The following is a 26,466-nucleotide window of genomic DNA, read 5'->3' as shown; positions in this document are numbered from 1 at the left end:
GAGAAGCGACGGTGACATCTGCACTGATCTATTGAGCGCAGGACGGAGCTTAGTCATTTGGGGGGGGCAGAGTTTTAGGGGGTGAGACGGAGGGGGGCTGTTCCTGTGGAACCAACAGAGCGAGGAATGAAGAGGAGGAGGATAATTGCCCCAAATCAGACGGTGTTTCCTGGCGCCGACCAATGAGCCGCCATTTATTTATATACAATTATATCTGATGTTATGGCAGAAAATGACAAGGTGTCATTTAAAGGGGAACTAAACCGTAACAATTGCTATGAATGCTGTGTTTTATAAACTGTACTTACTGTACCGGCCAAGAGGTACAGCTGCCCTATAACAGTAATGATCCAGGGTTTCACAGTTGCCCCCAGCAGCCCTCCATCTTGGGTCTTGTTAGGCTGTCTGTTGTGTGTCAGCGGCACTGCACGTGCTCAGTTTAAAGAGGAGCAGGTAGTAAAACCAATTATCAGTCCACGAATAAGTCCTCTGTATAATGAGTTGCTCCTTATTACAACAGCTGCAGCTTAGGGATGGGAGGGGTTTGTTTATACAGACCTCATGAAGCAAATTACCCTTTATATTTTTTTCCCATTAGTGCTTTATAATGGCAGAAAATGTGGGTTTTCTCAAAATGCATTTCCAGCCCTATGTATTGTGTTGATAATAAGGGCATCATTAATATTGCCACCTCAACCTTCTACACCCTCCTCATTCAGCCAGCGGGGGTGCCAGTGTGCCTTACAGACAGGGTCGGACAGGTCGTGGGGCCCCTGCGGGGGGTTAGAGGGCATCAGCAGGGGCTCTTTGGTGTGGTACAGGGGCCCCTACGGCAGCAGCCAGACGGGCCCTGCACCCCCCAGTCCAACCCTGCACCCCCAGTCCGACCCTGCACCCCCAGTCCGACCCTGCTTACAGATTTTCTTCTTTACTACCTTCTCACTTGAACTCTCTGGGATATACTTTACAACATTGCTGCAAAGCAAGGTGCAGAGATAAGCCCCAACTGAGAGAGACCTATGATCTGTATCTGCTCACAGAGTGTATATACTCCCGTAAGTACTGGGCTCACTTACTCTTCCTGACCATGGGAAAGAGAGCAGCCCAGGAGGGAGTATCAGGAATAACAGTTCCATAACTGGGTTATTATTAGGGAACAAGAGGGGGTAACACTGGGTTCACTTACTTTTCCTGACCATGGGAAGGAGAGCAGCCCAGGAGGGAGTATGAGGAATAACAGTTCTGTAACTGTGTTATTATTAGGGAACAAGAGGGGGTAATACCGGGTTCCTTACTCTTCCTGACCATGGGAAAGAGAGCAGCCCAGGGGGGAGAATGAGGAATAACAGTTCTGTAACTGTGTTATTATTAGGGAACAAGAGGGGGTAATACCGGGTTCCTTACTCTTCCTGACCATGGGAAAGAGAGCAGCCCAGGGGGGAGAATGAGGAATAACAGTTCTGTAACTGTGTTATTATTAGGGAACAAGAGGGGGTAATACCGGGTTCCTTACTCTTCCTGACCATGGGAAGGAGAGCAGCCCAGGGGGGAGTATGAGGAATAACAGTTCTGTAACTGGGTTATTATTAGGGAACAAGAGGGGGTAATACCGGGTTCCTTACTCTTCCTGACCATGGGAAGGAGAGCAGCCCAGGGGGGAGTATGAGGAATAACAGTTCTGTAACTGGGTTATTATTAGGGAACAAGAGGGGGTAATACCGGGTTCCTTACTCTTCCTGACCATGGGAAAGAGAGCAGCCCAGAGAATCAGAATCAGTACTGGGGGGGGGGACTGGACTCACTTCCCCAGAAGAAGGTTTGGAGTGGGTCTAAATTTCTGCTTAAACCCATTATCGCTGCTGTTTGGGCAGGAAGGGAGAGGGCCCGGGTTGGAGGGCGCTGGTACCGCACATATGTCAGGTTTCAGTAAATCTCATCTCTGCCATTTGTTTCCCTTCCGTGTAATGATGATGAACGCAGCCCTAAGCATATTATTAAATGAGCCGAAATCTGGGCGCCACTAAATCACATCCAACTGAATTGCACATAATTTGTCCCAAGCCATAAACAACATCAATATTGTGCGTTCCATACGGCAAGCGTCTCCGTGCGAGATTTACTGTCGGCAGAACCCACCCCGGTACAGAATTCATTAGCCAATGTGTTATTATTATCCACCAGCCTGCCGCAGCCTGTACCGGAGTACTGACGTGATAATGTTATAATCATATATATAATATATAGGGGCAGAGACAGGGGAAAGCGTTGGAAGGGTTACTGCCTGCCCTGCTCTCATTTCCCTACAGAAATAGGGGTTGGTAGCACTAGGTAGGTACCTAATATATAGGGGCAGAGACAGGGGAAAGTGTTGGGAGGGTTACTGCCTGCCCTGCTCTCATTTCCCTACAGAAATAGGGGTTGGTAGCACTAGGTAGGTACCTAATATATAGGGGCAGAGACAGGGGAAAGTGTTGGAAGGGTTACTGCCTGCCCTGCTCTCATTTCCCTACAGAAATAGGGGTTGGTAGCACTAGGTAGGTACCTAATATATAGGGGCAGAGACAGGGGAAAGTGTTGGAAGGGTTACTGCCTGCCCTGCTCTCATTTCCCTACAGAAATAGGGGTTGGTAGCACTAGGTAGGTACCTAATATATAGGGACAGAGACAGGGGAAAGTGTTGGAAGGGTTACTGCCTGCTCTGCTCTCATTTCCCTACAGAAATAGGGGTTGGTAGCACTAGGTAGGTACCTAATATATAGGGGCAGAGACAGGGGAAAGTGTTGGGAGGGTTACTGCCTGCCCTGCTCTCATTTCCCTACAGAAATAGGGGTTGGTAGCACTAGGTAGGTACCTAATATATAGGGGCAGAGACAGGGGAAAGTGTTGGAAGGGTTACTGCCTGCCCTGCTCTCATTTCCCTACAGAAATAGGGGTTGGTAGCACTAGGTAGGTACCTAATATATAGGGGCAGAGACAGGGGAAAGTGTTGGGAGGGTTACTGCCTGCCCTGCTCTCATTTCCCTACAGAAATAGGGGTTGGTAGCACTAGGTAGGTACCTAATATATAGGGGCAGAGACAGGGGAAAGTGTTGGAAGGGTTACTGCCTGCCCTGCTCTCATTTCCCTACAGAAATAGGGGTGGGTAGCACTAGGTAGGTACCTAATATATAGGGGCAGAGACAGGGGAAAGTGTTGGAAGGGTTACTGCCTGCCCTGCTCTCATTTCCCTACAGAAATAGGGGTTGGTAGCACTAGGTAGGTACCTAATATATAAGGGCAGAGACAAGGAAGCTCTGGGACCTACAGCACCTATATAATAAGGCAATAGTGCCAGTCCCATACACGTATTCCCTACACTTGTCCATGAATTCTAGCTCCCTCTAGTGGTACAGCCGGAGCTGTGCATACAGGGGTAATCATGTATATACAGTAGGTACATAAATCAGGGCTCAAACACAGGGTCGTTATTAGCTGCGTTTGCTGCGGATGTTAAATGGTTTCAGTCCCCCCAGTACCACTTGAGCCAAACACACCGGTGCAGTCTGCAGCAGCCTCGAGGTGGCAACTTTACAGAAAGAAGCCCAATTTCCTATACACATAGGCAGAATAGCTATAGACTGTGGCTACAGGTTCATTTAGTACTTTTTACCCCTCCCGAGGCAAATTAAAGAGACTTACAGGGGTTTTACAGCTTCCATTGGATCAAGGAAATTTACTTGTTGGATTTGAGTCTTTTTGCAACCTCAGCTGCTATAGTAACATAGTAAGTTGGGTTGAAAAAAGACATACGTCCATCAAGTTCAACCATGTCTCTATATGAGTGTTGGGCAGTCAGAAACGGTCACGGTGCGGAGATGGAGTCGGACACGCTGCTGCCGGGGGGGTAATTCTCTCTTTATTTATCATAATGGAAAATTAAAAGTTATTTTTGGGGGTGAGGGGGGAGGCGTTAGTCAGAATCCACAGTGTCGGGCTCGGCAGTCGGAATCTTTCCTAATCTTACCGGCTGTAAATGAGCAGCAGCCAATAAAGAAAGGATTTACAGGACTGAAGGAAAATTGGCTTTTTTACATCCGAGAACAATGAAATGAAATGCGCAGAGCGGCGAGAATATCAGCGGCGGTTGGTCGGTTTGGGGAGTGAGAAAAAAGGTGGTAAAATAGTTAATATTCCACATTTGCTGCAATAGCCAACAGCTACACTCAATAGGCCATATTTCCCTTCCCTGCACTGCTGGTTCTGACTCCTGATACAACTCCCCAATACCCATTCATTCCTCATTCTCACTGGGTTTATAGTTATGTGTAACTGTCACTGTGTCTGTCCCTTTCCCTTCCCTGCACTGCTGGTTCTGACTCCTGATACAACTCCCCAATATCCATTCATTCCTCATTCTCACTGGGTTTATAGTTATGTGTAACTGTCACTGTGTCTGTCCCTTTCCCTTCCCTGCACTGCTGGTTCTGACTCCTGATACAACTCCCCAATATCCATTCATTCCTCATTCTCACTGGGTTTATAGTTATGTGTAACTGTCACTGTGTCTGTCCCTTTCCCTTCCCTGCACTGCTGGTTCTGACTCCTGATACAACTCCCCAATACCCATTCATTCCTCATTCTCACTGGGTTTATAGTTATGTGTAACTGTCACTGTGTCTGTCCCTTTCCCTTCCCTGCACTGCTGGTTCTGACTCCTGATACAACTCCCCAATATCCATTCATCCCTCATTCTCACTGGGTTTATAGTTATGTGTAACTGTCACTGTGTCTGTCCCTTTCCCTTCCCTGCACTGCTGGTTCTGACTCCTGATACAACTCCCCAATATCCATTCATTCCTCATTCTCACTGGGTTTATAGTTATGTGTAACTGTCACTGTGTCTGTCCCTTTCCCTTCCCTGCACTGCTGGTTCTGACTCCTGATACAACTCCCCAATATCCATTCATTCCTCATTCTCACTGGGTTTATAGTTATGTGTAACTGTCACTGTGTCTGTCCCTTTCCCTTCCCTGCACTGCTGGTTCTGACTCCTGATACAACTCCCCAATATCCATTCATCCCTCATTCTCACTGGGTTTATAGTTATGTGTAACTGTCACTGTCCCTTTCCCTTCCCTGCACTGCTGGTTCTGACTCCTGATACAACTCCCCAATACCCATTCATCCCTCATTCTCACTGGGTTTATAGTTATGTGTAACTGTCACTGTGTCTGTCCCTTTCCCTTCCCTGCACTGCTGGTTCTGACTCCTGATACAACTCCCCAATACCCATTCATTCCTCATTCTCACTGGGTTTATAGTTATGTGTAACTGTCACTGTCCCTTTCCCTTCCCTGCACTGCTGGTTCTGACTCCTGATACAACTCCCCAATACCCATTCATTCCTCATTCTCACTGGGTTTATAGTTATGTGTAACTGTCACTGTGTCTGTCCCTTTCCCTTCCCTGCACTGCTGGTTCTGACTCCTGATACAACTCCCCAATACCCATTCATTCCTCATTCTCACTGGGTTTATAGTTATGTGTAACTGTCACTGTGTCTGTCCCTTTCCCTTCCCTGCACTGCTGGTTCTGACTCCTGATACAACTCCCCAATATCCACTCATTCCTCATTCTCACTGGGTTTATAGTTATGTGTAACTGTCACTGTGTCTGTCCCTTTCCCTTCCCTGCACTGCTGGTTCTGACTCCTGATACAACTCCCCAATACCCATTCATTGCTCTCACTGGGGCAACAGCATGGGGGCTGGGGGGCAAATGACTATAAGTAAATACAGACAGGCAGGGCAGGAATGTTCTTATGTTTTTCTCTTTAGTGGGAAAGAAGCGCAAGGCGACTCCAATTAATTCCCTTTGACCCCTAATACAAATGGCGCCTTTATGCCCAGTGCCCGTAGGATAAAGGGAGAATCCCGGGGGGCTGAGCTGTGAGTTTCTGGGCGGCCAAACGGCTTTGTTTCCATTCAGCTCAGCGCCCTCCCGGCCACAATACAGATTCCTACAGCACACGCCTGGGTGGCACCGGGCACAATCCCTGAACTCCACTGACCACCCATGAGGCCTATGCCCTTGTGCCCTTATTGTGCCCAACTGCCAACAGAGCCAGGTACCAACTGCCAATGCTCTCCTTACTCTAAAAGTGGCCCTAACTGGCCCAGCGGAACATTGGATCCCCCCATTGGGTCTCCACATGCTGAGAGACTACAACTCCCAGAATGCTCTGTATATCCTAAAGGAGGGGGCCTTTGCCCCTTGTGCCCCTTTTGCCTCCTCAGCTGGGTTGGGGGGGTTGCTAGGGAGACTAAGGGGTCACTTAACTCTTCATCTGGGAGCACGGGGGGGGGGCGGCCAAAGACTAGGGATGCAACGTGGCCAATAATTTACCAGCCTGGCCAGTAGAAATGACCCCAATGTTATTATTAGGGAAGAAAGATAAATATATAGGGAGGCGGCAGTTCTGGGCTCTCGCTGGCACTTTAATGCCGCTATTTCCAGGCAGTTTTATACCAGTTCTCCGGGGGGCTCTGCCAAACAGCTCATTTAGTATGCAGGAGGCTCTGCCAATCAGAGGCTGGACTGAGCATGCAGTTTCTTTTTAGGCCCAGCACTGAGCCCCGTGTCTCTAAAAGTCCCGCAGCCGCTTTGTATTGGGTCATCCTGGCAATGGGCTGGTGACTTGGCCCAAATACCAGGCAAATGGGTTGCAGGTCATGGAATCTGGAGGGAAGCTGTTCTGTTCCAATCCCAACTGGGCCAGCCTTTCCCCTGAGCCCATTCCCTTTATCAGCTTAGTCGCTCTTCCCTGTACTTTCTCTATTTCATTACTGCCCCCCCTTATATATTTATATATAGTGACCCCCCCCTTAACTGCCCCTTCCCCAGTGTAACCAATCCCAACTGGGCCAGCCTTTCCCATACCCCATTTAATACAGGCCAGTACAATGTATCTGCTGACCGGCATTGGTTCCAACAGAGAAATCTATTACCCACAAGTCCCCGAGGCCCTTCATGGATTTACCTAACACAGAGCCATTAGGGGTAGAAGTGGGTTCATAAGGATAATTGCCCCTATTCTGGTTCTGTATGATAAGGAGTTAGGGCTACCAGCCTCTCTATGTTCAGCAGCTCAGTGGGAATATCATCTCCCTGGTACCCCCAGATTGCTGGGGTGCAGATGTGGGGATGTGTATATACCCAGGGCCGCTGTAACTTCCAGCTTTTATTACAACTCCCAGTATCTCTGTACTGGGTTTGCTGGGAGTTGTAACAGCACTTTGGTGTCTCCCATTCCTGAATTTCATTGTAACATACGTGTCGGAGATAGTAAGCTTTATTAGATTGTAAGCTCTTATGGCCAGAGCTGTTCCTACTTATAAATATTTCTTTAACCCCTTTTTATATAGAGATGTATTTGTGTGTTAACTGTTTAACTGCCGCCTTTCTATGCTTTGCCCCCCAAGTCCGTAAAGTTCTATGAACGAATGTCGCCCTACGGCAATAGAAATTTCCATATATTCCCTCTAAACCGGCATCGGCAAACACAGATACTGGGGGGGGGGGTATGTATGATAAGGAGTGAGCCCCCCCATGTACTGTGCTACATATTGTCAGTTATATCGGTTATTATAAATGTAGCTGCATTGTGCTTCCCTGACTGAGCAGCCAGAAAGGGAACAGGTTATCCACTGATCTCAGCAGCCCCTAAGCTTTTCATTTACCATCAGATTCATAGATATTTCTATGGAATAAACTGAGTCTTTCTATTCCTCGGGTCCCACGGATCCCCCCGCCCAATCACATTGGGATTTATATTTGACATTTAAACAACTAAAAAGTGTTTCTTTCTATTTCCAGCGGAACGTACAGTAATGAATAATTGTCTCATATGGGGGCAACGCGACTCCTGAGGTGCCCTTTAACCATTTCATTTCCACTGTGTTCAACACAAGGGTTAAGCCCCATTAAATAAAGGGAAGGGTTATAAGCAGATTATTGAGGGGTTCAATGTGATCCTGACATGGACTATTCTCCCCCACAGCAGGGACCCCCCCAGATATTACTCTTAAACTACAGTTCCCAGCAGCCCCTTGAACCAGGGGGACCCCAAGTTCTAATGCCCTTGCCCTGCAGGCGTTATCCAAAAAATTGGGGTAACCCCTACGCCAAAATGTGTTCCACAAAGTTGGAGTAACGACCCCTGCACCAATTAATTGGCAAATAATAAAACTGCCCCAACGACCCCCTTGTTGGAACTTATTCAGCCAAACTGGGGCAATTCCCAAACGATACGGCAAAAGTGGCCCAAGAACTGACAATTTATTGCCATAGCGCCACATTCCCAAAACTGATGCAACTCTTTTTTTATTTTATCCTATTAATGTGTCTGTGTGGGGGGGGGTAATTCAATTAGACTGTAAGCTCTTAGGGCCTGGGATGTTCCTAAATATTTTGTTAATGCACACAACCACCAATTAACCCTTTCTATAGATAAAGAGATAGTGGCAGTATAAGGTATATATATATATATATATATTTGTGTGTTAACTGTGTAACTGCCACCTTTCTGTGCGATGCCCACTACTGAGCCTGGGAAGTTCTATGCACAAATGCCGCCCTATGACTATATACATTTCCATAGGATTTCGCTACATGGGGTCTTTTGGGGTCTTTTATAGGGTCTCCAAGAGGGGAGAAATCTCTTTCAGTATTAATCATATTAGAGGGTCCCTTTACTATAATCCTATGGGGGGGTCTTTAATACACTATAGCTGATAGGGAACAGGGGTGAGATGTGTTTTAGGGTCTATAATTAATTTGGGGTATCCCATATTATAGGTGGTGAAATCAATACTATGGTTTGGGTGTAGGAATATTGGGGTGCAAATGAGTGAATGAAGGGTTTATAGAATTGGGATCTGTCCGATTATTGGGAATTCCGAGGGAGGCAATCCCATGTGACATCGGTACCCAGAACTTTCCCGATCCGACCCCCCACCGCCCGACCCCGGACCCCCAGCCCCCCCTTACCGTACACTCCTTGTCCCCTGTTGCCCCTCGGAATGAGCGAGAGGAGGAAAAGCCACAAAATCTCCATCGTTCAGCTCAGCTCCAGCATCCCCAGCCCGGCCTGGATCCAGCCCCACAGCCCGGGGTGTCAATCCGGAGCCACACGGTGCGCCCTAATCAGCGCCTTCCTCGGCTCCAGCAGGGAAACGGGGTGCGCCGGTGTCTCCCCCCCAAATCAGCTCCAAGGAACGGGTGCGCCGGGCTGCCCTCCCCCCGAATCCAACTCCAGTGAAAGGGGGGCTCGATGTGGCCCCTATAAATTAGCTCCAGGGACCGGGAAGCGCCGATATTCCCCTCCGAATTTAGCTCCAAGGTACGGGGGTGCGCCGATCTGCTCCCCCAAATTCAGGTCCGGGGAAAGGGGTACGAGGATCAGTCTCCTCCTAACAAAGCACCGATCCCACCCCTTTAAAAGCTGCTCCTCTTCTTCAGGGGGTGCCCCCTGTCCCCCCAACACTGCTCCTCTGCTCCCACAAACACGGCTCCAAGTGCTAAAGTGATGCCAAGTTGCCTCTCCTCCCCTGGTAATGACTGGTGGGCTGCAGCCTGAGTGCGGGGGGGCTGGGGGTGTGGGAGGGGTGGGGGCTGCCTGACTCCCTCCCTCCCAAGTTCATGTGATGTTCTCTCTGCGCTACAGCAGCACCCAGGCACCCAGAGAGGGACCCCAGCCAGAAGGAACCCCCTCGGTGCTTAATTACAATCCAGAGCCCCCTAAAAGTCTCCTCGGTAATCCTTAATCAGAAAGTAGTAACCATTCCCAGGACCCCCAATGCACTAAATGCCCCCCCCAACTTCCCGACAGGCGACTTCACTCAACTCCAGGTCCCTTGTGTGAGAGCCAGAGCTGAGAGGGTTAAATGAGCTGCCCCTGGGCACTCTCAGTCTCTGGTTCGGCCGAACACGTTGTGCAGTCGGGAGCGACCGGTTCCCTGCGACCGGGGAGGCTCTTCCAATCCGATCGTCCGACTGTGTAATTTCTCCAGGTTCAGAGCAAACTGAGCCCCCCCCCCACCTGTTTCTTCCTAACAGGTGTCGGAACCAGAGTCGCAATAAGGACCAGAGTCGCAATAGGGACCGCAAAGTCAGCGCTACAAACGCTCAGGAGTCAGGACGGCAGGAATTCCTTTTGGGAAGATGCTGGGGCAGTTCCTTTGCTTCTCCCGGAGCTTGGGGGGTATTTGGTTGTATCTCCTTCTCTCTGGGGCAGAAAGTGTTACCCCCTTCCCTATAGATAGGGGTTGGGGCAACAAGAGTTATTTCTTTTTTACTGATGATTTGGGGTCGGGGTGGAAGTTTTACCCCCAGTTGTGTATAGAAGCTCCGCCAGGCTTTACCCCCTCCCTCTGTGTGCAGATGCCCCGGGCTGGGGTAAGAAGCCGGGGTAACAAGCAGGATCTTCCCCTCCCGGCGCTACAGATGCCCAGGAACTTGTCTCCTTCCCGACTCCCCTCTCTCCCCTGTTTGATCCCCCCCCAGTTTATATGAAAATGCAGAGAACCAATTAAATGATGTGAGCTGAGTGGGGCCCCAGCCTCCTGCCCAAATCCCCAGCCTCCCCCAGGGCCAATTAGAAAGGGAGCAAAGCTGCCATTGGCTGCGCCGCCTCCCCTCCCCTTTCCCATGCTTTGCATCTCCCTTCCCCTTATTATTATGTGGGAGCTGCGGGGAGAGAGCGGTCACACAGCCCCCCATCCTGGGGACACTGGCACCGAGGGGCACCGCTAGCCTGCCGGCAGCACCAGCCACATTTGCCCCAGGGGGGGGCACCTCCGATGTGTTGGATGGGGGGGGGGGGGGGGTAGGGAAATGCAGAGCTGCCGGGGAGGGGGGGCATTTGTACTGGGGGGTCCCTAGTGGGAAAGGAGCCCCCTACTGTGCCCCCTGCCCAAGTGCCGGGCAGCTCTCCGTGCCTTGTTGCTAATGGTGCCCGGGCAATGGGGCAAAAGGAGGATAAGGCGGTGTGTGTGGCTGCAAAGAGGTAGGTGAGTGTGGGGTAAGTGTGTGTCTGTGTGTGTTTATCTGTCTGTATCTGTGTGTCTGTGTCTATCTGTGTGTCTGTGTCTATCTGTGTGTGTGTCTGTCTGTATCTGTCTGTCTATTTGTGTGTGTGTGTGTGTGTGTGTGTGTGTGTATCTCTGTGTGTGTCTGTCTGTGTCTATGTGTGTATATATATATATATATGTGTCTGTGTGTGAGAGAGAGAAGGTGTCTGTGTATTTGTGATTTGTCTGGTTCCATCTGTTTCTCTGTGTGTATATATATATATATATTTATTTTTGTTTGTGTCTGTGTGGGCAGTGTGTGACTCTATATCTGTGTGTGGGGGATGATGTTGTGTAAATGTGTGTGTGTGTGTGTGTGTGTGTAAGGATCTGCGTGTATCTGTGTATCTGTGTGTGTGGGGGGGGGGGTACATACTGTATGTCTGGCTGTCTGAGTTATCTGCACTGTTGTTATTTTTGTTTGTGACCATGTATGTTGTATGTGCAGGTGTTTGTGTATTTATGTGTGTGTGTGTCTGTGTGGGGTGGTATCTGGGTGTGTGTCTGTAAATGTGTGTCTGTGTGTATTTGTGTGTGTCTGGGTGTGTGTCTGGGTGTGTGTGCCTGTCAGTGTGTGTTACTAATTACTGACTCGCCTGTAGCAGTTTCTCGCCCCATTGTGTGGGGAACAAACCCGACTGTGATAAATCCAGTGGGACAGAACCTGATTCTTCCTTTCCCTTCATGGAACAATGACTGGGGCTGCGCATTCATCTGTGTGATACAGTGTGTCCCCGGGGTAATGGCAGGGTATGGGGGGTACTGGGTACGGGTGGTACTGGGTATGTCAGGGTATGGGGGTACTGGGTATGTCAGGGTATGTGGGTACTGGGTATGTCAGGGTATAGGTGGTACTGGGTATGTCAGGGTATAGGTGGTACTGGGTATGTCAGGGTATAGGTGGTACTGGGTATGTCAGGGTATAGGTGGTACTGGGTATGTCAGGGTATGGGGGTACTGGGTATGTCAGGGTATAGGTGGTACTGGGTATGTCAGGGTATGGGGGTACTGGGTATGTCAGGGTATGGGTGGTACTGGGTATGTCAGGGTATAGGTGGTACTGGGTATGTCAGGGTATAGGTGGTACTGGGTATGTCAGGGTATAGGTGGTACTGGGTATGTCAGGGTATGGGGGTACTGGGTATGGGGGGTACTGGGTACGGGTGGTACTGGGTATGGGTGGTACTGGGTATGTCAGGGCATGGGTGGTACTGGGTATGTCAGGGTATGGGTGGTACTAGGTATGTCAGGGTATGGGTGGTACTGGGTATGGGTGGTACGGGTATGTCAGGGTATGGGTATGGGGGTACTGGGTATGTCAGGGTATGGGTGGTACTGGGTATGTCAGGGTATGGGTGGTACTGGGTATGGGTGGTACGGGTATGGGGGTACTGGGTATGTCAGGGTATGGGTGGTACTGGGTATGGGTGGTATGGGTATGGGGGTACTGGGTATGTCAGGGTATGGGGGTACTGGGTATGTCAGGGTATGGGGGGTACTGGGTATGCGTGGTACTGGGTATGGATGGTACTGGGTATGTCAGGGTATGGGTGGTACTAGGTATGGGCAGTAATGGGTATGGGGGGTACTGGGTATGGGTGGTAATGTTTATGGGCAGTAATGGGTATGGGCAGTAATGGGGTGAAGAACCAATCCCTGAGGGGGGCAGTGGGGCCGATACATAGTTTCTCGGGGGGCTTCAGGCATCACATTATTATGGAGCAGATACTGAATTACAGAACAGACCAATATTTGTTCTTATAACATTTTCATTAAATCCCATTTTGCTGCAATCGCTAAATCATTTTTTTCTTTTTATCTAGATTGGACCCTCCCCCCCCCCAAATTAGGGCACCCAGATCTTCCCACCCCTGAAATATATTTAGTAACCCTTTATATACACATCTTACCCATCAGCCCCTGCCCAGGGTCCCTGTCACTCACACACAGTTGGGCCAATTTCATTGGATCCAATTGAGCAGCCTGTGTGGTTCTGGTGTGGGGGGCCCTCTGGGTCCCCCCAATACACAGGCCTGTACCACTGCACACGGTGAGTAGGGGGGTTATGGGAAGAGATGGGAAGGCAGCAGAGAAGAATGGAGTTTTGTGTAAGGCAGAACCTGCAGCGGCAAACGATCAGGAGGGAAATAATTGTGCAGAAAAAAACGACTAAATATTATATTTACATTGTACTAATAAAAAGGTAAAATAAAAGGTTGAATTGACCTTTAGATAGAAATGATGGGAGCTATTTACTATTTACTGTGCGTTAAGAACCCATATTAGTTGCCCTTTCCTTATTGCCGTCAGGAGAAAATAATCCAATCATTTATCAAGATGTTAATTAGCGTGTCCTCCCAGCATGCACTGCTTCAACTGATCCCAGATGCACAGAGAGCAATTCATTACACGGCAAGGAGATTAAAGGGGATATAAACCCTCCATAAAGCTATACATTACATATACATCTTGCTGTTTGCTACATCAGGGAGAAGGACGAGGGTTGCCAAGGGGCGGGGTGATGACGCCAAGGGGCAGGCCAGTTTGGAGTTTCAGCAGTTATCTGGTTGCTAGGGTCCAAATTTCCTTAGTAACCAGGGAGTGGTTTGAGAGTGTGACTAATATATGAATAGGGGAGGGGCTGAATAGAAAGATAAGGAATAAAAAGTAACAATAACAATAAAACTGGAGCCTCACAGAGCAATAGGGTTTGGCTGCCGGGGTCAGTGACCCCCATTTGGAAGCTGCAAAGAGGCAGAAGAAGGGAAATAATTCCAAAACTATAACAAATAAATAATGAAGACCAATTGAAAAGTTGCTCAGAATTGGTCGTTCTATAACATATTATAACATGAGAGTGGAGGGAAGGGAACACATGTAGCGCCACTTCAGATCCCACGGCGAGCGGCAGAGCCGCGGATCAGAAGGCAACACGGTACTAATAGGATTAGCGGCGCATTTACACTAAAGGGATGATTCCATTTAAACCCTCTGGAGTGTCAGTAATCCCGAGAGCTCGCCGACGCACAGCGCCTGGTTAAACAGCAGCGAGACGCCGTTCCCTTCGCCGCACAAATTTGCTCCCATCCGTGGGTAACGCGAGCGTAAATCTGCTCATTGTATGCGTGGAGCAACGAGACCCAGCGGGGTATAAACGCGCGGAGATAATGGCGTCTGATCCGCGTCGCACATCAGTTCCACCGCGGCGTCAATCACCGGCCCCGAGCGACTGTCTAACGACTGTCTAACGCGGGGGCTCCTCAGCACGGCATGGATTCCCCGTGAATTTCCGCGTTTCGCCAAAAACAGGTGCAAAAAATCGGCGTGGAGAAAATTCTTAGCGCAACAAAAAAAAAAATTATGCACGTCAAAACAAAAACTTGCACACGGAAAAAAAAAGTTGCGCTCGTCAAAAAAAATTGCGTTTTACAATTTTTTGCGAATTTTTTCACCGTTTCGAGAATTTTTTGGAGAATAATGGGACAGATTAGCCCATCACTAGCCACGTGTATTGCTCTCCTTGTTAAATCAGTCACAGGCCCCGCTGGCCGGCAGTGCTGCAACTGCAAAGGTAACTGGCAAGCAAAGAATAGCGATGAGCAAATATTTTCGGCAGCCATGGATTTGCATCAAATTTCCACATTTCGCCAAAAACAGGTGCAAAAAATTGGCGTGAAAAAAATTCATAGCGCAACAAAAACAAAATTGTGCGCGTCAAAACAAAAACTTGCACACATAAAAAAAATTTGCACATGTCCAAAAATAAGTCGCGTTTTCACAATTTTTTGCAATTTTTTTCACAGTTTTGAGAATTTTTTGGCGAATAATGGGACAGATTAGCCCATCACTAGCCACATGTATTGCTCTCCTTGTTAAATCAGTCACAGGCCCCTCTGGCCGGCAGTGCTGCAACTGTAAAGGTAACTGGCAAGCGAAGAATAGCGATGAGCATATTTTTTTGGCAGCCATGAATTCGCGGCGAAATTCTGCAAGTTTTTTTCTGAAACTGCTGCAAAAATTTGCCCAGATAACAAAAATTCGCCAAGAAAAATGTCGCTGGGACAAAAAAGTTGCTGCAAAGAAAAAGACGACCATTGGCTGTAATGCATTTGGGTTCACAGGGAATTTCCACATTTCGCCATTGGCAGATTTTTGCGAAAAATGGGCGCAAAAATTGATGCGTAAAAAATTCGCTGTGTGGCAAAAAAAAAAGGTGTGCACGTCAAAAAAACTTTTTTTTAATGTGCAACATTTTCCGCATTTCGTGAATCTTTCGCCGTTTTGTGAATTTTTTCACAGTTTCGCAAATTTTATGGTGAAGCGAAACGGGACAGATTCACCCATCAATAGTAACGAGTACTTGATTCTAAAGAGTAAGTGGTGCTGCCATGAATCCCACGAGACTGTTACTCTGATCCCTACTCATTAGCCATAGTAACCCTTCCATAGTTACCCTTCCATAGTAACCCTCCCCTTTCCCAGCGCAAATCAGCAGAAATACCTCCCGCTCTTGCCCCTTTGCCCCTCTATATTGCTAAACCCTCAGCCCATACTGCTCTATGGTTCTGTGTTTGTCTTTCTACAGTGCCCCCTGTATTCCCCCCTCTACCCAACACTTTCCTCTGCTGATCGGCTGCTGGGGGTGAGGGGGGGGGATATCACTCCAACTTGCAGCGCAGCAGTAAAGTGTGCCTGAGTCTGAGCTTTCAGCCAGCGCTACACATTAGAACTGCTTTCAGCTAACCTATTGTTTCTCCTACTCCCATGTAACTGGAGGAGTCCCAAGCCGGACTTGGATTTCTTACTATTGATGCTATTCTGATACCTACTGGGAGCTGCTATCTTGCTCCCTTCCCATTGTTCTGCTGATCGGCTGCTGGGGGTGAGGGGGGGGATATCACTCCAACTTGCAGCGCAGCAGTAAAGTGTGCCTGAGTCTGAGCTTTCAGCCAGCGCTACACATTAGAACTGCTTTCAGCTAACCTATTGTTTCTCCCACTGCCATGTAACTGGAGGAGTCCCAAGCCGGACTTGGATTTCTTACTATTGAGTGCTATTCTGATACCTACTGGGAGCTGCTATCTTGCTCCCTTCCCATTGTTCTGCTGATCGGCTGCTGGGGGGAGGGGGGGGGATATCACTCCAACTTGCAGCGCAGCAGTAAAGTGTGCCTGAGTCTGAGCTTTCAGAAGGAGCCAGCGCTACACATTAGAACTGCTTTCAGCTAACCTATTGTTTCTCCCACTGCCATGTAACTGGAGGAGTCCCAAGCCGGACTTGGATTTCTTACTATTGAGTGCTATTCTGATACCTACTGGGAGCTGCTATCTTGCTCCCTTCCCATTGTTCTGCTGATCGGCTGCTGGGGGTGAGGGGGGGGATATCACTCCAACTTGCAGCGCAGCAGTAAAGTGTGCCTGAGTCTGAGCTTTCAGCCAGCGCTACACATTCAAACTGCTTTCAGCTAACCTATTGTTTCTCCCACTGCCATGTAACTGGAGGAGTCCCAAGCCGGACTTGGATTTCTTACTATTGAGTGCTATTCTGATACCTACTGGGAGCTGCTATCTTGCTCCCTTCCCATTGTTCTGCTGATCGGCTGCTGGGGGTGAGGGGGGGGAGATATCACTCCAACTTGCAGCGCAGCAGTAAAGTGTGCCTGAGTCTGAGCTTTCAGAAGGAGCCGGTTGGATTTCGCCGTTCCTGGGCAGGAAGGGGCGCAGCGGCCGGATCCCCTCGGAGTGCTTAGCCGGGGAATATGATGGATGGTTTGTCAGAGAGAAGTAATGAGGAGAAATTAGTTACTCTGCAAGTCGTTATTAAACTGGAATAAGCAACGTGTCGGAGTGGATCTGGGATTGGTCTCTCCCCGTATTTAATGCAGAAAATATGTGATTATTATGAAACTGTTTGCGCCTCTGCATTTACACATTGTGCCCCCAATAATGTGGCTGAAATTGTTTTTTGATGACAGCGGTGACGTCTTTTGCTCAACTCATCGGCCTCAAGCAAAGGCCCCGGCGAATAGAATTCATTTGTATCTACATGTACTGTATGTATAATGCACCACCAATATATCCTTATAGACTGCACCAGGGGATGCACTTATATCATAAAATTCTGTATTATAAGAAATAGTAGGGGGTACATTATCCCTTATAATACACGAGTGATACTCAGAGTTCCCTGTATAACTCAGCCTGCAGCCTTGTGCCTTTATATGGGGGGCACAGAACCCCTCAGTGACTGCTAATATCCTTATCATTTACAGTAGGGGGTACATTATCCCTTATAATACATGAGTGATACTCAGAGTTCCCTGTATAACTCAGCCTACAGCCTTGTGCCTTTATATGGGGGGCACAGAACCCCTCAGTGACTGCTAATATCCTTATCATTTACAGTAGGGGGTATATTATCCCTTATAATACACGAGTGATACTCAGAGTTCCCTGTATAACTCAGCCTGCAGCCTTGTGCCTTTATATGGGGGGCACAGAACCCCTCAGTGACTGCTAATATCCTTATCATTTACAGTAGGGGGTATATTATCCCTTATAATACATGAGTGATACTCAGAGTTCCCTGTATAACTCAGCCTGCAGCCTTGTGCCTTTATATGGGGGGCACAGAACCCCTCAGTGACTGCTAATATCCTTATCATTTACAGTAGGGGGTACATTATCCCTTATAATACATGAGTGATACTCAGAGTTCCCTGTATAACTCAGCCTGCAGCCTTGTGCCTTTATATGGGGGCACAGAACCCCTCAGTGACTGCTAATATCCTTATCATTTACAGTAGGGGGTACATTATCCCTTATAATACATGAGTGATACTCAGAGTTCCCTGTATAACTCAGCCTGCAGCCTTGTGCCTTTATATGGGGGGCACAGAACCCCTCAGTGACTGCTAATATCCTTATCATTTACAGTAGGGGGTACATTATCCCTTATAATACATGAGTGATACTCAGAGTTCCCTGTATAACTCAGCCTGCAGCCTTGTGCCTTTATATGGGGGGCACAGAACCCCTCAGTGACTGCTAATATCCTTATCATTTACAGTAGGGGGTACATTATCCCTTATAATACATGAGTGATACTCAGAGTTCCCTGTATAACTCAGCCTGCAGCCTTGTGCCTTTATATGGGGGGCACAGAACCCCTCAGTGACTGCTAATATCCTTATCATTTACAGTAGGGGGTACATTATCCCTTATAATACACGAGTGATACTCAGAGTTCCCTGTATAACTCAGCCTGCAGCCTTGTGCCTTTATATGGGGGCACAGAACCCCTCAGTGACTGCTAATATCCTTATCATTTACAGTAGGGGGTATATTATCCCTTATAATACACGAGTGATACTGAGAGTTCCCTGTATAACTCAGCCTGCAGCCTTGTGCCTTTATATGGGGGGCACAGAACCCCTCAGTGACTGCTAATATCCTTATCATTTACAGTAGGGGGTACATTATCCCTTATAATACATGAGTGATACTCAGAGTTCCCTGTATAACTCAGCCTGCAGCCTTGTGCCTTTATATGGGGGCACAGAACCCCTCAGTGACTGCTAATATCCTTATCATTTACAGTAGGGGGTACATTATCCCTTATAATACATGAGTGATACTCAGAGTTCCCTGTATAACTCAGCCTGCAGCCTTGTGCCTTTATATGGGGGGCACAGAACCCCTCAGTGACTGCTAATATCCTTATCATTTACAGTAGGGGGTACATTATCCCTTATAATACATGAGTGATACTCAGAGTTCCCTGTATATCTCAGCCTGCAGCCTTGTGCCTTTATATGGGGGGCACAGAACCCCTCAGTGACTGCTAATATCCTTATCATTTACAGTAGGGGGTACATTATCCCTTATAATACATGAGTGATACTCAGAGTTCCCTGTATAACTCAGCCTGCAGCCTTGTGCCTTTATATGGGGGGCACAGAACCCCTCAGTGACTGCTAATATCCTTATCATTTACAGTAGGGGGTACATTATCCCTTATAATACATGAGTGATACTCAGAGTTCCCTGTATAACTCAGCCTGCAGCCTTGTGCCTTTATATGGGGGGCACAGAACCCCTCAGTGACTGCTAATATCCTTATCATTTACAGTAGGGGGTACATTATCCCTTATAATACATGAGTGATACTCAGAGTTCCCTGTATAACTCAGCCTGCAGCCTTGTGCCTTTATATGGGGGGCACAGAACCCCTCAGTGACTGCTAATATCCTTATCATTTACAGTAGGGGGTACATTATCCCTTATAATACATGAGTGATACTCAGAGTTCCCTGTATAACTCAGCCTGCAGCCTTGTGCCTTTATATGGGGGGCACAGAACCCCTCAGTGACTGCTAATATCCTTATCATTTACAGTAGGGGGTACATTATCCCTTATAATACATGAGTGATACTCAGAGTTCCCTGTATAACTCAGCCTGCAGCCTTGTGCCTTTATATGGGGGGCACAGAACCCCTCAGTGACAGCTAATATCCTTATCATTTACAGTAGGGGGTACATTATCCCTTATAATACATGAGTGATACTCAGAGTTCCCTGTATAACTCAGCCTGCAGCCTTGTGCCTTTATATGGGGGGCACAGAACCCCTCAGTGACTGCTAATATCCTTATCATAAAATGACAGCAGAGCTCTGATTGGTTGCTATGGGGACCTGCACCTATCAGTCTCTGGGTGAATAATTTGTGAACAGAATATGGAAAAAGCAGAAAGTTATAAAAAGGAAGATTAAAAAAGCTGTTTTCTTGCTTTGATAAATAGCCTGAAGATAGAATTAATCTGAGCAAGTTTGCGATTGGTCTATAATTTTTACATTATGTGATCAAATTCTAATTTATTTGCCTTTCCGCCGAGTCTCCGGCACTGGGATCAGATGAGTATTCACATTATATTCTTCAATTTGTTTTTCCTTTTATCGTTTATCTTTCTCCCCTATTGATCCTTCATTCCCACATTCTGACGCCAAGACAAAAGGGAAAATAATTAAAGGGGAAACAACCCTCCGACGTCACCCCCAACTAAACATTGCCGGGCAGCTCCAGCGTCACAGCAAGCCACAAAGCATGATGGGAGCTGTAGTGCTTTAACCATAGAGAAGAATTATGGGAGCAAGGGCCAGTGTCAGGGGCCAGGGGTCCAACTGATCCAACTGATCCAACTGATCCAACTGATCCAACTGATCCAACTGATCCAACTGATCCAACTGATCCAACTGATCCAACAACTGATCCAACTGATCCAACTGATCCAACAACTGATCGAACTAATCCAAAAGAATCCTCTCTGCTCTGTTAACTCTCTATACAGTATATATACACTATAAGGGGCCCACTAATTCATTTTGAGTCACATTACATGGCAGCATAGAAATCATTGCAGTCTACATCAGAATTGATTCATAATCAGCCCTGTAGCATCAGCTTCTATGACAGATGTGACCTCACTTCCTGTTTCATGATTTCCCCGCCCCTTAAGCTCCTCCCCAGCAGCCCAGAGCCCACTGAGCACGTGCAGTGCCGCTGACACACAACAGACGGCCTAACAAGACCCAAAACGGGGGGCTGCTGGGTAAATGTAAAGCCCTGGATCATTACTGTTATAGGGGGGCTGTAACTCTGGGCTGGTACAGTGAGTACAGTATATAATATACCCATTTGTAACTAAATTTTTTTTAGTTTAGTTCCCCTTTAAACAATAAAGGACAAAACAACACCATTTGGAACTACTGCCCCGTGAGTGAAATGGTTAATGAGGGCAAGTGCTCGGGGTTTGGCCGGTGTTTGGGGCGAATGAATGGAGCCGGCAGATACGCGGAGCTACACGGAGCGCCATCGTGCAGGAATCAGCTGACACGGCAGAGATGTCTGGTTGATGTTGTGTTAATTGTTAATTATTTCAAACTTGACATCAGATAATTATCTCCCGACGAGGTCTCGCTGATTCCGTATGGAGCGAGCGTCTCATGTGAGCGCCGGCCCGGCTCTGTGTAAAACACGCTATTAATTATTACTGCAGTGATTCAATTATCTGGCGCTAATGTGACATGGGGCTCATTCCGCTGGGGGTCACGGATGTACCTGGTGTTACCCAAAATCCCTGGGGAGCCGAGTGAATGAGCCTCATACTGAGGGGCATGCTGGGAGCTGTGGTCCAGCAACATCAGGGCTGTATTCTTAAAGCAATATTGCCCAATAAAACTGCATTAAAATGCAAGAAATCCCCCAATGAGAATCCCAGCTGATGTGAGTAAATCCGGCTCCCTGTTCTCTGTTCCTGCAATTGGAGTTGGGAGCAATAAGCACAGTTTCCCAGCACTGAACAAGTCTGTCCCTTTATCCCCATGTCTGATTCCTGTGCCATATAATGAGGGGAAAATGCCATCATTATCTCTATATGTAAGGTACCAGCAAGGGGCCTGACACAGTGCTGGGAATCAGCATTCTCATTGGTCACTTCTCTTGCACTTATAATCACATGTTGCTCAGTAGAAGGCTCATTGGGGAATTTCCTTGCATCTAGAATTACGTTTTACAACCGTTACAACCTATTCACAGTTTTTCATTCAACTGCCTTTTTTTTGTCCCCCCCCCATGTGAATAATCTTATTTTAAATGCATTAGATCTGCCCCCAACTTGCCCCCTCCCGCCCCCACCTGCCGGCGCTACTTTGCATTTAAAGTGACAAATTGACTGATCTTTAATTTTTCCATTTCAAAAAATGGTAAAAAATCGAGTTCTTTCTATTCCAGTGTTGCTGCGAGACGTGTGTGGGGGGGGGGGTTGGGGTTCAATTTGTGCCTTTGCAGAGAGTGAGGAATATAATTTCCCATAAACCTGGACGTGCCCCGTGCTGCTTACTATGCTGCCAGGATCCTTGCTGGGGCCCGAGTGGCACCGCTATACCCCCCCCCCAGCCTCCCATAGACTCTTTTCCGCCCTTGTGACATCACCGCCCACCCCTCTGGCATTTGCCAAACCCCAGTTTTGCTGAAAAAGGTGAAGTTGCCCTTTAAGCTGTGAGTCTCAGTTCCCCCAAGAGACCTGTTTGGCTTATTAGTTACACTTGTATCTCAGTGCAGGGGGGGCTTTTTACCTTTTTGGGCTCTCTGCCATAAGCTACTTATTTATTTAAAAGTGAGAAACACTGTATCTAAGTGCAGGTGACACTCATTACGATTTCTGGGTTCTCTGCCAAAAGCCCACTTATTTAATTAAGAGCAAGAAACCCTGTATCTAAGTGCAGGTGAGGCTTGTTACAATTTCTGGGTTCTCTGCCAAAAGCCCACTTATTTAATTAAGAGCATGAAACACTGTATCTAAGTGCAGGTGACACTCGTTAAGATTTCTGGGTTCTCAGCCAAAAGCCCACTTATTTAATTAAGAGCAAGAAACACTGTATCTAAGTGCAGGTGACACTCGTTTTAATTTCTGGGTTCTCTGCCAAAAGCTACTTATTTAATTAAGAGCAAGAAACACTGTATCTAAGTGCAGATGACACTCATTATGATTTCTGGGTTCTCTGCCAAAAGCCCACTTATTTAATTAATAGGAAAAAACACTGTATCTAAGTGCAGGTGACACTCGTTTTAATTTCTGGGTTCTCTGCCAAAAGCTACTTATTTAATTAAGAGCAAGAAACACTGTATCTAAGTGCAGATGACACTCATTATGATTTCTGGGTTCTCTGCCAAAAGCTACTTATTTAATTAAGAGCAAGAAACACTGTATCTAAGTGCAGGTGACACTCGTTTTAATTTCTGGGTTCTCTGCCAAAAGCTACTTATTTAATTAAGAGCAAGAAACACTGTATCTAAGTGCAGGTGACACTCGTTTTAATTTCTGGGTTCTCTGCCAAAAGCTACTTATTTAATTAAGAGCAAGAAACACTGTATCTAAGTGCAGATGACACTCATTATGATTTCTGGGTTCTCTGCCAAAAGCCCACTTATTTAATTAATAGGAAAAAACACTGTATCTAAGTGCAGGTGACACTCGTTTTAATTTCTGGGTTCTCTGCCAAAAGCTACTTATTTAATTAAGAGCAAGAAACACTGTATCTAAGTGCAGATGACACTCATTATGATTTCTGGGTTCTCTGCCAAAAGCTACTTATTTAATTAAGAGCAAGAAACACTGTATCTAAGTGCAGGTGACACTCGTTTTAATTTCTGGGTTCTCTGCCAAAAGCTACTTATTTAATTAAGAGCAAGAAACACTGTATCTAAGTACAGGTGAGGCTCGTTAAGATTTCTGGGCTTTCTGCCAAAACTCCCAGGTGTAATAATCCCATCCAAGTCCCAGGCCAGAGCTCTAATAAACAGGTAAGTGCTACCTACCTAGTACCTAGTTCCTTTCCTGCAGGAACGGCCACGACTTTCCCCAATAACAAGTTCTTACAAACGGCCAATGGGAAGTTCAACCTGTAATAAAGGGTAAATATTCCTGGTGTTAGAAATGGAAAGCACATTAATGACCTTATCCAGTCGGTTACTGATCACTAATCAGCGATGGTTTCCATATTCATAATTCAGCAATAATCTGTATAATGGCGAGACATAATGTAATCAGCCCGACCCCGCGGCCTCACATGATGGGACTGAGTAACTTATTCTGATTTCTCATCATTAGGCCTCCGAGGGGGAGAGCAAATGTCCTTGGTAAAAAGAGAAATTGGCCAAAAAGTGTGGATTTCCCTATTAAAATATTCTCATAAAGGGGATATAAACCCAACCATAACACTGCTTCACTGCGCCCCCTAGTTTTGCTATAGAAGTTGACCTGTGAACCAGAAGGATGAGAGAAGCCTGCAAAGCATTGTGGGAACTGTAGTCTTGGAGAACTGACTACTGCTACATTGTATCACTGCATGTATGGGTGGCGCTGTTCTATTGCAGCCTGGGGCACGGTGGGACCTTGGCTGGTTGTGGTGAGAAGTGGTACTGCGACCAGTCATGTCTCTACCTGTCCTTTTAACCTACAATGAGCCCCCCCCTAGGGGGGAACAGCTGAGCTTTTGTTTCATTGATAGGGAAATGGATATTGGGGCTGGTAGCCCCCCATGGGCACGTGCATTAGAGTATGATGATGGTATGAGATGGGAACAGACTGGCACTGACTGGCAATGCCACGTGGGTAACTCGCCCTTCAGCCGCTCGTGACATTGAGACTCATTATTCTCTATACAAAGCTCCCTGCAACAGAAATAGCTGATTAATAATTACAATCTCTGTCTATTAATTGCTTATTGCTCAGACGGTGCATTAATCGGGTTGGTCGGGGGGAGCGCGGGGGGGGGGGCGGTGCGTTAACCACTTATGGCTTAAGCTTTGTAGTGGAGCCACTGTGGCTTCTGGGGCAACTAAGATGGGAGGGTGATTTTATTCCCCCCATAATGTTTTTGTGCAATATTGTCTGCCAAAAATGTGCAACCCGGGTGAACTACAACTCCCAGCTGCCTGAGGGGTGACAGGAAGGGATGTAGTGGCACGGAGGGGGGAGGTTCTGCTATGGGGCCAATTGGGATGAGAATTTGGATGAAAGGGACCATGTGGGAAAAATGAAACCAGGGTCTCAATAGTTTCTCCTCCTCTTCCTCCTTCTCTTGGTCTTTTTCATGTTATTTTATTCTTTCTTCTTTTCTTCTTCACTTCTCTTATCCTTTCCCTACTCTCTTCTTCTCCTTTTCCCTTCTCCTTTCTTCCTTTCATCTTCTCTCCATGTCCTTCTCAGCCCTTCCCCTTCATAACCTTTTCCTACCTCTCCTCTCTGCCTTTCCTTCTTCTTTTTCCCTCATTCCTTCTTCTCTTGGACTTTTCCATGTTATTTTATTCTTTCTTTTAATCCTTCTTCTTTATCATCTATTTCCCTGCTCTTATCTTCTCCTTTCCCCTTCTCCATTCCTTTCTTCCTTTCATCTTCTCTCCATGTTCTTCTCAGCCCTTTCCCCTTCATAACCTTTTCCTGCTGCTTCAGACTCATTGTTACCTCTCCTCTCTGCCTTTCCTTCTTCACTTCTTCTTCTCCTCTGCCTTCTTCTTCTCTTTTTTTCCTTCTCATTTAAAGTACCTTTTACACTATTATGTAGTTTTCCTTCTTCCCATTTTCATTTTCCCCATCCCTGTTCTTTTCTGTCATTACCTGTCTTCTTGCCATTTATTATGTTTCATTTTCTCCTTCCATCTGAATCCTTTCCCTTCTCTCTTCTGCTCCTTCTTCTCCACCCAAGTCCCTTCTACCCTTCTCCCATTCCTGCCCTCTTAGCTTCTGTATCTTATTTCCTTTACTTTTCCTTTCTGACCCCTTTCCTTCCTACTTCCTCTCCCTCCACTTCTCATTTATTCTCCTCCTCCTTCTTCCTCTCCTTCTGACTTCTCTATTCCTCTATTCTATACCGTTGCTCTCCTTACAAACCTCTTGTTTCTTCACCTTATCTTCCCTTGATCATTTTATCCAAACTCTCCTCTTTGGTTCCTTGTATCCTAACATCAATTGCCCTTCTCTTTGTTTAACCTCCCTATTCTGCTCATTCCTTCTCCTCCTCCTCATTCCCTTCTCTTCCTTTCCTCTCCTTCTGACTTCCTCTCCTTCTGACCTTCTCTTTTAACCTCCCTTTTCTTCTGCACATTCCTTCTCCTGCTCCTCCTCCTCATTCCCTTCCCTTCCTTTCCTCTCCTTCTGACTTCTCCTCTATTCCTATATTCTATTATGTTCCTCTCCTTACAACACTCTTGTTTCTTCTCCTTATCTTCCCTTGATCATTTCCCAAACTCTCCTCTTTGGTTCCTTGTACCCTTCCATCAATTGCCCTTCTCTTTGTTTAACCTCCCTATTCTTCTGCTCATTCCTTCTCCTCCTCCTCATTCCCTTCTCTTCCTTTCCTCTCCTTCTGACTTCTCCTCTATTCCTATATTCTATTATGTTCCTCTCCTTACAAGCCTCTTGTTTTTTCTCCTTATCTTCCCTTATCATTTCCCAAACTCTCCTCTTTGGTTCCTTGTATCCTTCCATCAATTGACCTCTTCTTTTAACCTCCCTTTTCTTCCATCTCTCGTGCTTAATTTACTTTCCTTCTATTCTCCTTCTCCTTGGCTTTGTTGTAAGATGGAAATTGTACGTTTGACAGAGGAGGTCAGTAGGGGGCAGTAGGGGGCAGTTGGGCGGTTCTGGCCCAGACAGCAAATAGACTTTGATGTCTGTTCATTCTCGATCCCCAGACTACTTTATGGCCTGTGATAAGGGAGAAGTTGTAACCAATTTGTTGGAAGACATAACTCATTTGAACTTTTTTATAAAAATAATAGCTCTGTTGTACTGTATGA

The 26,466-nt window shown here is 47.0% G+C and overlaps 1 protein-coding gene across 2 annotated transcripts in view; it reads right to left on the bottom strand.

The window, feature by feature from the left end:
- The window catches only part of mdga1 (MAM domain containing glycosylphosphatidylinositol anchor 1), a 188,395-nt gene extending 177,833 nt beyond the window's left edge, over positions 1–10,562 (bottom strand). For both annotated transcript variants that reach the window (XM_031902282.1, XM_031902283.1), the window contains exon 1: positions 9,028–10,562. In XM_031902282.1, coding sequence (XP_031758142.1) covers positions 9,028–9,094 — 67 coding nt within the window. In that variant the 5' untranslated portion in view covers positions 9,095–10,562. The remainder of the gene's footprint in view (positions 1–9,027) is intronic.
- Between the last annotated feature and the right edge of the window lie 15,904 nt (positions 10,563–26,466).

Source organism: Xenopus tropicalis, chromosome 5, assembly GCF_000004195.4.
Source record: "Xenopus tropicalis strain Nigerian chromosome 5, UCB_Xtro_10.0, whole genome shotgun sequence".
Lineage (NCBI taxonomy): Eukaryota > Metazoa > Chordata > Amphibia > Anura > Pipidae > Xenopus > Xenopus tropicalis.
The sequence above is the reverse complement of the archived record's forward strand: the minus strand, read 5'-3'. Positions and strand labels throughout refer to the sequence as shown.